General features: G+C 37.7%; 1 protein-coding gene across 4 annotated transcripts in view; it reads left to right on the top strand.

Annotated features, from left to right (window-relative positions):
• Window positions 1-16,307, top strand: part of il1rapl1a (interleukin 1 receptor accessory protein-like 1a) — a 176,252-nt gene that overhangs the window by 56,379 nt on the left and 103,566 nt on the right. For all 4 annotated transcript variants that reach the window (XM_008434092.2, XM_008434110.2, XM_008434101.2 and 1 more), the window contains exon 2: window positions 2,122-2,407. In XM_008434092.2, the coding sequence (XP_008432314.1) occupies window positions 2,122-2,407 (286 nt within the window). The remainder of the gene's footprint in view (window positions 1-2,121; window positions 2,408-16,307) is intronic.

The following is a 16,307-nucleotide window of genomic DNA, read 5'->3' on the forward strand; positions in this document are numbered from 1 at the left end:
CGCTTTCTGATACACACCTGCTGGATAAACAAATGTTAGCTAATTAGTTGGAGAGTGATAGCTGGCTGTGGGTTAAAATCCAGTCGCTCGGGATGTGAAGGAGCCATGTTTGCATGAAAAAGAGTGGGTAATTTTGTCATTATGATGGCGTCGGGGTCTGTTTAGCCACTGTAGCCGTTTCTTATGCATTTTGTTATGCTGTTGTAGCGAAAGTGTCACATAAGTTGTGTTTTTTTTTCCATTTGAGTTGCATCAGCTACTCTTCTTTCATTGCAGCAGTGCTCCAACCAAAACATGTTGGGCAAACTCTCTTATGCATAATTGCTGAGCTGGTGAACACCAAGCTGTAGACATCTTGCTTGAGAGACGTCGTGGCATATTCCCATTTACCGAGGTTGTTTTGTACCCCGCTCGAATCTGATTTATATCCACAGCAGTTAAATGTGGCTGGCACCATTTTTGAGGATATTGTACAGTTAAATCCCAAGTGTCACAGCGCTTGCATGTTTGAATATTGCATGCGAGTGCGTAAGCTTTCTCTGCAGAGGTAAAGATATCTTATGCTCCGAGTGTGCTGGAAAAGTTGAGATTGAAGGTGAGGGGATAAAATGTGTCTTGCACATCATTACACAGTAAAACTGCAATCCTCTCAAAGTGTCAATGCAATATATCTATGTAACATAAAGGGATATTTATCTCAAAATGTCATGATATGACATGCTTTGAAAAGGATACATTATTTAGCTTTGCAGTTTGTTACTGAGACAGTTGTTTCAGAGAATTAATCAATAACAAATAAACAAGAAAATACTGAATAGTTTGGGAAATGTGACAGTTGCCTCCAAACACTTTATTGCTATTTTTGGAAAGAAATTAGTAACTTCCAAGTGGCATGTATAATTGATTAACCCACAAGCCACAGTCGAGGGTTTGGAGTTTGAGGAGGAGAGGCCTGTGTTTGATTTAAACAGCTTACCCATCAGGGGCAGCATTTCTGTCTAACAACAGCCTTAGCTGGCGCTAAACTACGGTAGCAGATAGATGCAAATGTGCAGCAAATGGTGAAACGTTCTGGAAACAGGCACAACTACATAAATGACGCAAAATCCTAAACACATAAACACACACAAAAAACTAATTCAATAGAAATAAACCTACAATCAACAATGCAATCAAAAAGTGCTGCAATTTTTTGCTAAACTTTTGCTCAACAATGGTTAAACATTGTTTTTAACTTATTTTATTCCGTTGTTTGTTTTTCAACTCTGTACTTTTGCAGTGCTGAAGTCTGATGTTTTCTTAGCAAACTTATTATGCAATTTCATATCTGCTATGGATATTGATGATTCAAAGCAATTACATGTAATCAACTCATAAATAACATTTACCAGTAGGAGCTCTACCTGTACCCCATCCCTCACCTTACCATACCTTAACGCAATTCAGTTGTATTATGAAATAATATGTGATTAAATAAAATAACACAGCTAATTTCACATTTTATGCTTACTTATTATCATAATTCATCAAAAATACTCCATAGTAAATAAATAAACATCCACTATTTAACAGTGATATGAACTGGTTTATTAGAGAGTAAAAAAGTGAAGTGAATAACATGCTACAAATAGGCACAAAGGAGAACTGACTCTGTGTATGTCAGTGTATACATTTTCTTTTACAGAATAACAAGCAAACAGACTCGTCTTGTTCTGTTGCTGTTATTTTTAATTAAGACAAAAATGACAGAAAAGTATGTTTTAAACACACGGTGATTAATTAGCAAAACTTGCCACACTTTTAGGTAATATTGCTTCTCTAAATTTAGTCTAAACATACATTTTGAAAGCCAGATTTTGTAAGGCAATTCAAGTAACCATAGCAACTTCTTCACACAGTTTTTAGACATTAATAGATATTTTTATATAATTATCTTCTACTTTTTTAACTTTCACATTTTGTGTCTTTTAGACAAAGGACAATGTGGTCTTTTCTATATTCTTTAAACATTTTTTTGGAGTTCACAGGACTTTGGTCTCTTATTTCACTTTATTTTTTTCACATTTATAACCTGCTATTGAAAGTCTTCCATATGTTTTTTTTTTGTATTGTCTTTTTCAGTGGACGGCTGCACAGATTGGTCAGTGGATTACAAGAAGTATCAGGTGCTTCAGGGTGAGACAGTGCGTCTGAAGTGCGCTCTGTTCTATGGTTACATCCGGAGCAACTACAGCCAGGCCCAGAGCGGGGGCCTGAGCCTCATGTGGTACCGCAGCTCCGGCCTCGGCCACACCGACTTTGAAGAACCAATCTCTTTCGATGGAGTGCGCATGAGCAAGGAGGAGGATGCCATCTGGTTCAGACCTGCTGACCTTCAAGACGTGGGACTCTACTCATGTGTTTTACGGTAAGAGTAAGACATTTTTATTTTTTTGTTTTTTAGATATACTGCTTTGTTTTAATTTTGATTACTTCTCCTATTGGGCTCTTGGTAAGCATCAACCCCATGTTCACAAGAAGCAGACTCGAGCAGGATTAAAGAACATATGCTGTAAGTTGTATACATGGGATAAAAAGTGAAAGTAAAAAGTACAATAAAATACGACAACCAGACTCCTTCTCCAAATATGGGTGTCAATAGGAAAATGAAAATGTTTGACTTTTATTGCAAGAATGTTTTTTTTTTTTTTTTTACATTGAAACAAAAAATGAGATGATTTAGTAAGATATTACAAGTCAGGTCAAGTGAGCTGAAGAATTTCAAATACCCATTATCGAAGCATAACAAATGTTTGTTTAAAAATATTTACATTTATTAGATTTTTTTTGTTGACCTTAGAAACTTCATGTAAGGTGAACAGTTAAAGTGAAAGCATTAAGGACTGCCAGTCTCAGAAGAATACCTAAAACTGTTTGCAATAACCCAATGTGTAGGATAGTTAAAAGTTGAATGGCCTGTGTAAAATGATAACCATTTTTGTCCTCTGACAGTTTACCTATGCAAAAACTCTTAACACTGCCAGACAAAAAAAAAACTTTATTCTTATGTCTTTGGCCTAGTGTGTGACAGTAAACCAGTGGTAGTAACTTAGACACGTCCATTGTTAATAATAAAGTGAAATACAAACAGCAGTGGAGATAATCTTTTCCCATTTCATGTTACAACCACAAACTTCATTTTATTTTATTGCGATTTCACGTGATACGACATAAAAGCAAATACTTTTTGGTAGTGCCTAATGCTAAATTAAAAATTTTACAGTTTATTAAACAAATATTCAGCCTTATTCAAATGTTGGGTGTAAAACTCAGGGAATCCCATCGTTCTGTGCATAGCTGCACTTGTAAAAAGTGCCTCCAGCTCTGTGTTTCTCCATCTGCATTTGTTGAGCTAGAGGGATTTCGCTCAGATACCCTAATCAGAACTCTGAGACATTTACCTCCCAGCTGAAATAAATTACTCTGTTTGAGAAGACACATTTGAGTTACACATTGAGGCACATAAGTAAAAATTCTCCCTCAAAACCACAGCCAAACAGAACACACATTTTAGACCGCTTTTTATAAACGGCACAAAATCATTTAAATAAAGATGTCCAGTTTGTATTAGGAAAATGGGGGTTGGAGAGGTGGGAAATCACACTTCCATACATGAGTACTTTACATAATAATGCATTAGTCTTTAATAGGGAATGCCACAATGCTGGGAACCTTTGACTCCAAGGAAATTATTACATTTATTTTTGGCGAAGGGTTTAACCAACACACTGACTCAGCCTGAAGAGAACCTTTGGTATTTAGGTCAACAATTATTTCAATGAGAACCTGTGTTATATTATTTCCTATCTGTGTTTTTCAACTTCGAGTCTTATCACATGCTATGTGTGTGACTTATGATGGGCTTTGATTCTAAATAGCACATGTACACTGAGATCAGTAGCGTTGAACTTGGTGTTTTATAAAGTCTGGACTGGGTTTGTTACATTTCTGTGTGACATTATTATCCAGATTTTCTTTGTATTGTTTTTTATTTTTATGCAAGATAAAGATAAGAACTATTTCAGCCAAACACCTTTTACTTTTATCATTTGCACTTGTCATAATTGAGCCATCTGTTACAAATTTTGTTTACATATAGACCTCACCGTGGCCTGATGCATTCAGATCCTTCATGTTTATGCAGGCTAAAGTTAAGAACTAATTTCAAAGTACAATTTCTTCCAATTTTATCTTCACTTCCATTAATAGTTCATTTTGGCTGGAGTCAGATTAAGATGCATCAACCCAGAATCAAAGGCTAGAATCAAAGTAAATAATCCATTAAAGGATTTATAACTTTTCTTTTTATTATTTTTGAGATATACAAAAACAACAGTGAGAAAAAACAAAACATAATTTAACCTTACCATTTTCAAGGTACAGTAAATGCAGAATAATTCAAGTTAGACTGAGATGAAGTAAACACCAGGAGGCTGAATTTCTTCTCTTTTTAGCTGGAGGCAGGCACATTAATCTCTTTCAAATCTAACATGCTCACTGAATGACAGTGGTATTATTTTCTGAATTTGTGATCAGGGATTGTTCAACCCTGTACAAAGCACATTACTGAAACTGAGGCATTTCTTTAACTGAATGTGTGTTCCTTTGCTGTTTCATCGTAAATGGATCCTGCTCAGTATTGTCAGTGGTGTTTTTTAATGTTTGTTTCACAATTGCTTATTTAAATGAACTGAGCATTATGTAAAATGCTCCATTTCCTTCCTATTTTACCCTGACTGGGCAGTGATTGCATCAGCCAGCCTGTGGCATTCACTGACTTGACATTTCAGTTACAAGTGTGCAAAAGGGGAGTGTTTGGTTTTCACACAATAACCTCAATAGGAGTAAACCTCCCAAATCTGAGTCTGATAAACTGCTACGGCTCTAAGCATAACCCTACCCAACCAGGAAATATACAATATTTAATTCACATAATCCCAACCAAAATCTAAAATGTCAAATTGAACACCCTAAAAGAATGGTGTATTAGGAATCTAGAAATGAGTTATGCATGCAGACAAAGTGACATCCGGCAGTTTCCAGAGCATCCAACATACACTCACAGGATGTCTTATCAGCACTGACGGCGCTCAACTTGACTTATTAAAAGGGAACTGACCCTGTCTGAAAACTAAACCTCACCACTGGCTAATTTTGAGAAATTATAGAAAAGTCGGCAGAGCACTGTGTGGATGAGCAGAAAGAAGCCCTGTTCATTTGTCCACTTTGTCGATTTTTCAGACTTTACTAGTGACTTTTTTGATTTTCAAAACAACTGGTGACAAATCTAGTGACTTTTTCTGTGTTGTTGGAGGCTTTTATGGCGACAGTGCTTTGCAGCTCGGCTGAAGCTGTCTGTCCTGATGAGCAGCAGAGGCCATTAGCCGTCATTAGCTTGTCTCGCTTACTCAGCACTGCAGCCAGTCTCACACAGTCACCCATTGAACACCATACCTTCACTAATGGTCAGAACCATTCACATTCATATAACCAAAGTTATGAAGTTGTACCAAGTTGTATCGTGGCAGCCAATAGGACAATTCATCTGTCTAAGAACCATTTGACAGGAGAGGTCAGCAGTGAGACAATTTTGGACAAAATAATGCCAAACTAAAAGAATTRCACAAAAATGTCAAAACTCACATAAAAACATAGAGCAGCTATGTAAAGTTACCCACACATGTTGTCTTATGTAATTTCCATCATCAACCCACTGTTATTATTTTCCACACAACCAGTTCCAGTCCTCGAGTCAGTTTTTAATACATTCTTTGGTTTTCAACTATACCGGATTTCTGTAAAAAAAAAAAWAAATAAATAGAAGTCCTTATATTCCCATTTTAATTTAACACCAATTTAAACACATGACGAGCAAGGTGGGGCAGTTGCTTATACTATGGGCTTGCAACAAAAGGTCCTGGATTCAAATTCTGGTGTCTTTCTGCATGGACTTTGAATGCTCTCTCCCTCCATGCAGCCGCTCTCTCCTTTCTTCTGCAGTCCAAAAATATGACTGTTGGCTAAGTGGTGAATCTAAAATAGTCCTTTGGATGTGAGTGTGTGCATGAATAGTCCTATGTGTCTCTGTGTAGCACAGTGATGGACTGGCATCCTGTCGAGGGTGCATACTATCCTTCTCCCAATGATCGCTGGAGATAGGCACCAGGTATAAAGAGTGGATGGATGTTTTAAAAATAATAGGTTTTTCAATTTTTTACAATGCGTACAAGATCACAGGTCGCCACAAATATATTATTTATAGCAGGATGGCTGTAAATAACAGCAAATTAACTTTTCTAAACTCTGTGATGCATGATTTAGTCAGACTGTGTAATCTCACCAGCTAATCAGACTCTTTCAAAATGTTAAGTTGCTATGCTTTCCCATTTTTGTCTCAACTTAAAAAGACCAAAAATGAAATTAGCTCCAGAGTTTTAAAAAGGCACACTTAACCTTTTGAATGATTGTTGGTGATTCTCTCTCCAGCTGGGGACAAAGTAAATTTGTCCTTATGTTCAACTCAAAGTTGGAGCCAGGATGGCACCGGTTTATTGGTTATAGAGTCAGAGCCTGCAACAATAAGCATAAATACCAGTTTAGGACTAGAACTGGTTTGCTGGGGAACCTACAGGGAGGCATTTATTCCATATAGTTGCACACTATTTTCACCTGTTCTCAAGAAAATCCACAATCCAACCTCTGTTAAACGCCCTGCCTCAACATCATATCTTACCATTCATAACTTCACCTTACATGCCCACTGCTGACAATTTTAGACATACCTGCTTTTTGCAAACCCAATGGCTTGTAGATTTATTGTTTAAGTGACAGACCAATTTTTTGGTGCACAATTCTTTCTATCAATAAGTGCTTAGAAAAACAGGATTTTTAGCAATCATGATATCATGCTTAAATGTGAGCAGTGATGGAGTTACTTTTGCAGATGATTGATGTAGAATTTGATTTTAGTGCCCCTTTTCAGACAAAACAAGCCAGGAGTGGTGATGTGTTTGAGGATGCTTGAGATGGAATAATTCAAAATACAAAAAAAAAAATACAAAAGCAATGAATTTCAAAGAACTGAGATCAGAGATGGATTTGCTTGGACAGCAACGATGGGATTTCCATTGGATCAGTGTGGTGATGGCCAAACTGCAAATGAGATCTGTCCAAAATTGAGAGGAATTGAAAGAAAGTAGGCAACCAAAACACACAGGGCTGAACACAGATTTGACAGAACTGAGCCTTTTATATTAAATTTACAGAAATAAATCGGAGGGCTTTGCCAGACAGGCAGAGATATAATTTGTGTTGCAAAAATACCAACCAAAATGAAACAGCAATTGAGTTTTATACAAAATCAAGTGAGATTATTTGTAATTGAGGCAAGCGGAGAAATTTTGAAAATGTTACATCTGTCATTATTTGTAGTGATTTCCTGTGTCAGTTTTATGAAAAGTTTGTATTTAATATTTCCACTTTTTCTTGGTTCTGTCCCTTGAGTTTTACTTAAAAGTTTATTTAGATGTTGTTGGCATACCATAGAAGTGACAATCCATGTAATATCGCTTTCTGTATTACAAGTAGTAATGCAAGTTATCAATCAAAGAGTTTCTTTAAAGTTGATTGATCTCATCAGTTGACTAACAATTAATTGATAATCATTTTCTTTAAAATTTGAGCTTTCTCTTTTATCAAGAAGATCGACTGTCTATTCCATAACATAAAGAGTTTAAATTTTTCTTACACTCTGCTGATTCCATTGCAGCAACATGAACAGTATCTGTATCCTAGCTCTTTGCTGTCAGTTCAGTCTGGTATGGCCCCTCCATCTTTATCCCAGTCTCAACTGGCTCCATTTAATGATGACCAGCACCGCCCTCTGCTGGAAAGCGTTCACACTGCAACACTGAAAGAAGGTCTAAGCCAGTGGTGCCCAAAGTCGGTCCTCGAGGGCCGGCATCCTGCATGTTTTAGTTCTCTCTCTTTTTTAACGCACCTGGATCCAATGATGGCTCATTAGAAGGACTAAGGAGAACCTTGACTTGCTGAAAAGGTTCTTACTACCACCAGGGAGAGAACTAAAATGTGCAGGATGCTCTGGTCTAAGCAGATATATTAGTTAATTAGTTAGTTAATCAAATGGATCTAATTCTAATCTAAGAAATCATTAATCGAGAATCTAAAATTTGTTAACTGTTTGGATCATATATTATAGCCCAACTTTTAATGTGAGCAAAACATATAAAATGGAGCAGATTTACTTTAATGTCATGGGTGTTGTTTATTTTACAAATGCTAAGATAAACTAAATTTTTCTATTATATCTGTTTTAGCCGTTTGCTTCAGAAAAAGAGAGCTTATTTTTGACCTCATTCGTTTAAATTTTTTATTTTATTTTTTATTTTAGACAGATTAAGACGACCTTTAATCTTTGTATAGGAACCTCTGTGGCCAATTGCCAAGGAAGCTGACCAAGCTTTTTGCATGGATTGCAAAACACTCAGAGATGGAGACTGTGCAGCAGCGTTGTTAGCCCAGCTTAGATCTGACCTGATTGAAATAAGTGCATCATTGCATTTTTATGGTAATGTTCATCCTTCTGAAAACAGGATGGATTATTTACACTTGAAAAACACATGCAAGATAAGATAACAGACTGCTGTGTTTTTGACCGACTCCATAGCACTGTCTCTGAATGTGTACTAGTCATTTTGGCAGTTGATATACTTTAATGCAGATTTCATCTGATATCCAGTGACAGGAGATGTCAGTTTTTCACAAAAAAAAGCATATTTGGATTTTCACAAAGTTTTAGCAGTTTGTCCAAGTTGTTTTTGTGTATTCATGTCGGTACATAAGCCATAGCTAATGGAGCTGGATGTAACTTGCTTTCTGCATGTGTTCAGTTCTTTTGTAGACGTTGGCTCGTGGAGAGTCATTGCTGACGTAAGACGTTTTTCCTGCTGCTTGTGCATCAAGAGATGTCAGGTAGCTCTTGACTGCCAAGTGCTTTTTAATCTCCTAACTTCTACTTAAATTTGTAAAACAGCAGTATTTATTGTATTCCTTTCAATACAGAAGATTTAATGATAAATTGTGCCATTTACCTTTAGCTATACGTGTGTAATGTACTGCCTGTGGCAGTAATGTTGGATTTAAGTAATCTTTTCACTGAAGGTCTCCAAATTTTCATTTTTCTCTTTTAAAAGACTAGAAAGCAAACTGATTTACTGAAATGTTTGTGTTGTGCGTGTGGTATTTGTGCTTTTGTGTGAATGGTTATCTTTGTCCTTCTCTGTCTGCCTTCTCTGAAATTGAAGTCTAATTGTGAGTTTTTACGTGAAGGTGACTTCATTTGCATAGCAATCTCCGTGTGCTCACCATGAATCTCCTTTATTTCTCTGCCTCGTTTTTTTTCCCTCGGCGTATCACACATTAGGGTCTGTAGCATTTCTTCAGATTCATCCGTCTTTCCTCCTCACTTCCTTTGTCATTATTACAGTCTCTCTTTGCTTCACCTGATAGATTATTTTATAATAATTCCGCTAATGAGTCAGTGTTTCAGAGTGGGTGAAACCATGCGTAATTCCTTCCTATGATTACATTATCCCACATGTTGGGTAATAATGTGTGAAGAATTACAGCCACCATGAAGAGCTAACAAATATCCAAAGCAGGCACACTCAAATAGAATGTGACAGATGTGAAAGACACCACAGGACCGAGCATCAAACCCCCAGCTGGCTGTCAATCAAGCGGCACCACCGACACCTTCCCACAATGCTACAGGGAGCCATGCTGTACATATTTAAAGCATAGATGCATCTCCTGTTTATCGGTGCAGGTACATTTATTTTTTTCCGATCATCTCCACACTGTTAATAATTTGTATTAATTTTCCGTACAGCTTCATGTCCAGACAGGTCACAAACTGAACAAGAAGTTGGACATTTTTGTTTTTAGTGTGAGGGGAATCAAGTGCCTCTCAAAGTCTTTGCATGCCTCTCTGTATCTAAGTATGTGAACTGCTTCAACCTTGTGGACAAGCATTTGGTCCTCCTCTTAGCTATGTTCAACTTTCACTACGCCCTCAAACCCTTCTCTGTCGGTCTCAGCCGTTGTGCCCTTGGGCCAAACACTTCACCCATCTTACCTGCTGGTGGTGGTCAAAGGGCCCAGCTGTGCGGATCGTACAGCAGCCTCGCCTCCGGGCAGCTGTGGATACAATATAGCTCACCACCATCGGTGTGTGAATGGGTGAATGCAGTATGGGCTAGTTATGGGGCAATAATGTGGTTTGCTGGTTTTAAAAAAAAGTCTATTCAGAAGATGAGAAGAAATAATTAAATAATTGTCACAAGAACATAAATGCAGTTTTTCCTTGTGTCCATGTTGTTCCCGAACAATAAATTATCTACACTGGGGAAACAGCAGAGTTGTCCACAAGCTTTGTTGGTGTTTTTCTTTTTCTCCTCATTTGATCTGACCACCCCCTCTCCCCCTGCCCCCTTCATTGGCTCCATGTTTGGCGCTACCTCTGACTGAGAGCATTGTTGCCCCTTCTGGCGCAATTTGGTTACCAAAATGTGGACTGGATGCAGTCCTGGTGTTACAATGCCTTAATGTTCAGACATGAGAGCATAATAAGAGGTATGGTTTAGGATTGGTGTGGTTGAAGCAAGTCAGTGATGTGACTTGTACTTCAATCTTCATACCTCTGTTTTACACTGTTGTGTATCTGCTTTAATTTGAAAAAACATTGGAAGATGCAAAGCCGAAGCAAAATATTACTCCTATATCGCTATTATACAGATCTAACATCTTAAGATACATAGTTTGATCACCACACAAGCGGGGCTGCCACCAATGGTTCTGGGTCTTCTCTAAGAATTCAACCATATGAGTTTTAATGCAAAAAGCATAATTAAATGAGATGATATCACAGCAAAAGCAACATACTCCTTCTTGGAAAAGTTGAACACTTAAGATCCCAAACCACTGATCTCAGTGGGCAAGTGCCCTACATATAAGTGTAAACTTTTAGTAAGGTATATAATTGCATGGCAAAAATAGGTGCTTGCTCATGTTTAGGGGTGGTGGAGCCTGTTATTGAAGTTAACAGTGAAGTACACTATGGACTGAGCTTCAGTCCATCCTGGGGCCAACACAGAGGCACACTCACACTCCAAGTTATTAGGTTTCATCAATTGCTTTAACATGCATGATTTTAGGCTGTAGTGAAAAAAGCACTCGGATGAAATCTACATCTGCATGGGGAGCAAAAATAAAGCAGGCATGAAATAACAGAGATAATCAGCATCCCGGTGTGCAGTCCACACTTCAGACATGTAAGAGCAGAGAAGCTCCAAGGAAAACACGGTGCAAAAACACGGCAATAGAATAAATATCTCTAAAATATTACACTGCTCAATTAACTGACAAATGGTGAAAAGGAGGAAGAAAAGGTCAACATTAGAAAAGCACTTCCAAGTCAAGAAGTGCATTAGAGAAAGCATGACAAATTCAGTTCGTTATTAAGAGCAAAGGATTGCATGGTCTGGAGAGCATGAATTCATATTTCCTCTCTGGAAAAGGTTGATTGTATTAACACTTTTGCAAAAAGGTCAAATGTGTTCTATTCATTATATATTTTTTTTCCTTAATTCAAATCTTTTCATATATTAATTTCCTTGGTGAGCTTTTTATTTTTATTTTTAGACCAAAGCAGTTTAAATTGGGCTTTTGTGAAGCGGCAGTGAGAAAATCTGAAAAATTCTGATGTATATTAGGAATAATCTGAACTATCTGGACAGACTTTAAAAAAAAAGCAAAGAGATCTAGGCCAGATATCTTCTTGTAGACTATCTAGATTTGTCTGAATTAATTTACAGTGCTGTGAATAAGAGTTTGATGCATCTTTTCGACCAAAAAGGACAACTAAAACTATGTTTCCAGCTTGCCAAAAACACTGATGAATATCCATCCATCCATCCATTTTCTTTCACCCTTGTCCCTCAGTCGGGTCGGGAGGTGCTGGTGCCTATCTCCAGCTAACGTTCCGGGCGAGAGGCGGGGTCACCCTGGACAGGTCGCCAGTCTGTCGCAGGGCAACACAGAGACACACAGGACAAACAACCATGCACACACACACTCTCACACCTACGGGCAATTTAGACCGACCAATTAACCTAACCCTCATGTTTTTGGATTGTGGGAGGAAACCGGAGTACCCGGAGAAAGCCCACGCATGCACAGGGAGAACATGCAAACTCCATGCAGAAAGATCCCAGGCCGGGAATTGAACCCAGAACCTTCTTGCTGCAAGGCAACAGCTCTACCAACTGCGCCACTGTGCAGCCCTGTGATGAATATTAAAACAAAAAAAACAAAAAAAATGCATATTTATTTTGTGTAGACTACTGAAAACAAAAATTGATTGTGTTGGAAACTCTGTGTCCTGTTGTATCAGGTGAAAAACTACTGCAACAATTCAGAGTAAAATATTATATTTAGTCAAAAGTGGTTGTATTGTAATGGTCTGAGGCTGCTTTTAGGCTTGAATTTAAACATTTCTGAAAGTATGAAGATCCCTCATTACCTGTTATCATAAACTATTAGTGACAGTTATCACCAATAACAAAACAAATAGTGATTATGACTTGGAGGTAGTTACTATTTTCACACCTGGCGAGATTGGTTTGTATTTTTCTTTTTCATTAATAATTTAAATTACACTTTAAGAACAACTCTTTGTTGTTATTTGACTTCTTTTTGTGTGATTTCAAGATTTGCTTGATATAAAAATTTAGTGAGGAAAAAAAAAGAAATCTGCAATTGGGCAAATAGTTTTTCAGGATGCTTTTAGCTCGTGATGAAAACTGTTATACTGGGCTTTAATTTTCTTTATCAGTTTTTTTTTTGGTGTAAGAACACCAGAATAACAAAAACTTAAGAAAGAAATGGATTAGACGAAGATACTAAATTTTCCCCCAGCTTCTAAAGACAAAGTAAATTGTGAGAGTAATGGTTCTCCGGCAGAGCCCTAATTATTTTTCTTCTCTCAGATAACACTTTTAAAACGTATGAATGCCTTGTAATTATTCAGAGATTTAAAATGGCACCTGTTGGATAAGATTCAGGACTTCGCTGCTTATTAAATCTGTGTATTTTTTCCCCTCCAATATAAAGAAACTGTGATAAATGTTTCAGATTCGTAGACTGGAGCTATGGCATGTGTGTAGGTTAAAAAAAGTGGTGAAAAATGTTCGTTGCAGGTTTTTTTTAACCTCTTATGTGCCTATTATGTTTAAAAAATATATACTTTTACTCAACTTAATTATTCTCTCAATTTATGCCAAGGTTGTTTGCACTTCAGCGCCCAGCAGGGGGGGCAAATATTGTCTAATCAGTGCTTAGGCACTACTTGCATGGGAACATTTGGTGACCCAACACCTAAATAAGACATTTTCTTGTCTCTTTTTTCCACTTATCTGTATGTAGGTGTCAAGGTTTATGTTATGTTAGTGTGTATTAACAAAGTTCTGTTCCCTGGTTCTCTTCTATATCATCCAAGAGTACTCTGCAGGCCTACATTGCAACTTCCCACTCTCTCCTCCCTAGATAGAAGGTATTGAGTCAGTAATGTTCAAATTCAACTCTATGAGGGCAGTGCTCTTTTGCAATATCTTCCATCTTACTTTTCTTCCTACATTTTCCAGATGCCCTTTTAGTCATCTCCTGTGTGGAGGTACACAGTATCTCCTCTCCTCATTCAAGTAGCTATTCTCCCTCTGTTCCCCCTCACTGCTATCTCAAACCAATCTTCCATAGCTACACAAAAGCTACATTTGTCTTTTGAGTGTGAGTGCGTTTGCGTGAATCGTTGTGTGTGTGTGTGTCTCTGTATTTTATGGCCCTGGGGGGGTCAGAGGTGTTTATATGGGAGAGGTGACTCCCTTATTGCTTCTATAACCTGAGTATATCATATGAAACCATGTCATTTACAGTGAATGGGAGCATCTGGTCAGCTGTAAATGTAATCTAATGAAATGAAACGAAAGCCTGCATGGCTGTTCTCACAGTCCTACGACCAAGAGACTGACCGAGTCACATCACAGCCAGTCTGGGCAGGCGACGGAGGCAAAGTATGGGCTGTTTTGAGGGTTGATCCATTCTTCATAATATGGAGCCAGATACTGCTACTGACACTCTGCTCCAGTATTGCATCACCTCCAGTCTCAATAGCATCTTTTGAGAAGAAAGTCAAAGATATACTCCAGAACATCCATAACTCGGGCATCTTTAACCAGGCTACCTTCCATATCGATTATCTTATCCATGAACATGCTCTTTCCTATTTTCCCGTTTTATGTGCCATCAACCTTCTGACCCTCAGAGTCAGAATCAAGAGCAGGAGCCCAATATAAATATGAAAACAGATGTTTATGTACAGTTTATAAAAATATATTCATGTCCTCTTAGAATTACACTAGGCTTAACTTTGCTGTTTTGTCAGTCGGGGTAAACAACCCTAACCCTTATTTACATTTTCTGAAGCAGAGAAACATAGTTTAGAGATTATTTATTACTTTCTTTAAAGTCTAAAGTTTTCATGGACTAAAGTTAGTATATTTTTGGAAATGTTGGGAAAGCCCAATGCTCTTTGGCTTTGTGAAATTTCAATAGATCACTTGACAGTGTTTGACTTACTTTGATGCACTTCTGTGGCTGTATTTTATCAGTGCAAAAAAAATGCTTTAAAAGAAATATGGCAATATATCTAGAAGATAATGTTGGACCTCTACAGATCCAGTCAATCTTAGGGTTCAATTTCCAGACCATCCAACTTTTTGTTCAGGCAACTAATGGGTTCTGTGCCCCAGAGATGGTTGCATGTTTGTGTGAAATGTGGATATCTCCCCCTCAACCAAAAGCAAATGTCCTTTTAAAGATGTGAAGATTCTGATTGGTAAGACGGTTTTATAATCCACAGCAAAAGGAAGTCTGAACTACAATAGGCAGAAAAGCTGTTCAGCAAGGACGAAGCCATTGCTTCAAAAGTAAAATAATAATAAAAAAAAAATCCAGTTTGCAAATGCATACCTTGGGAGATTTGCTGCTGTTTGGTGAAACTATTTTTTTTTTAAATGTTTCTTTCAACATCTTAAATCTGAAAAATAGAAAGTTGTCTTACCAAGAAAATCAAGCTTTTTTATAAGCTCCATCTCCTTGTTTTTCTGTGATTAGCACTCTCTTACTATAAAAGGGAATCACCCATGTTTTATTACAATAAACAAAGTCTAGCATGAATTGTAATCTGAAAACTATAACTGCTTCACATCGTAAAGCCGAACAGGAACCTTTGCCCGAATTAATGCTTCAAAATTTTGCGGAAATGCTTCCAGAAAAACGGAAAGCATTATGGCAGCAAAGCAGTTTGCATGCCTTCAGCCTTGTAGTTTAAATCTTGCGGCACTGCTGGGGAAAGTAGGAGCTCTGGAATCGCACTGTGTCACTGGTGACACACACCGACGACATTAACAGCAACGAGAGGGAGAGAGTCATTATTCTTTCCTAGATAGCAAAGCTAGATAGCTGGGTTGAGTGTTGATGGTTGCTGGGAAACAAAAAGGGGATGACAAGCAGTGAAGACTGACTCATTGTGATGACCAAGCAGCTTTCCCTTCTACGCGGGGCCGTCTCTGCATTTTTCACTTCTCTGATTAGCATTCCCCGGCTCTCTCCATAAATCCAACAGTATTCGCGAGCGTTGGGCATTGACTGTACAAGGCTGCTGAATGCGTCATTATCTCTAAGCTCACACTCGCACGGTTAAAAGAGGGAGATTGAAAAAAAAACAAATAAACTGAAGCATTACAGATGGTTAAAAAGACATCAAAGACAGTGTTTTTTTTTATTTTTTATTTCAGAATGTAACTGTAGCCATGGTGATGTAATGCGAGGTATAGTACTGGACGCATTTATTTGGACGCCTGGTAAAGATCTGAATATTAAAAATTATTAAATACATCTTTTTCTGATGTAGCATAGCTTAACACTGAAAACAGATGTAATCACTGGTTGTCTTCTAACATTTCACATTCTAGAAAGGGATTTTTCACCATTGCTGTTTGCATAACCTCCCTGGATCATCCAGACTTCTGAGTCCTTTCCTACAGTCTCTGTTCCTCACTCTTCTGACTCTTCAGGTTTTTGTAAAATTTGATAGACGGCAATGGAAGAAGGTTGATTTTGTGTCTTTGTTG

Source organism: Poecilia reticulata, linkage group LG2, assembly GCF_000633615.1.
Source record: "Poecilia reticulata strain Guanapo linkage group LG2, Guppy_female_1.0+MT, whole genome shotgun sequence".
NCBI lineage: Eukaryota > Metazoa > Chordata > Actinopteri > Cyprinodontiformes > Poeciliidae > Poecilia > Poecilia reticulata.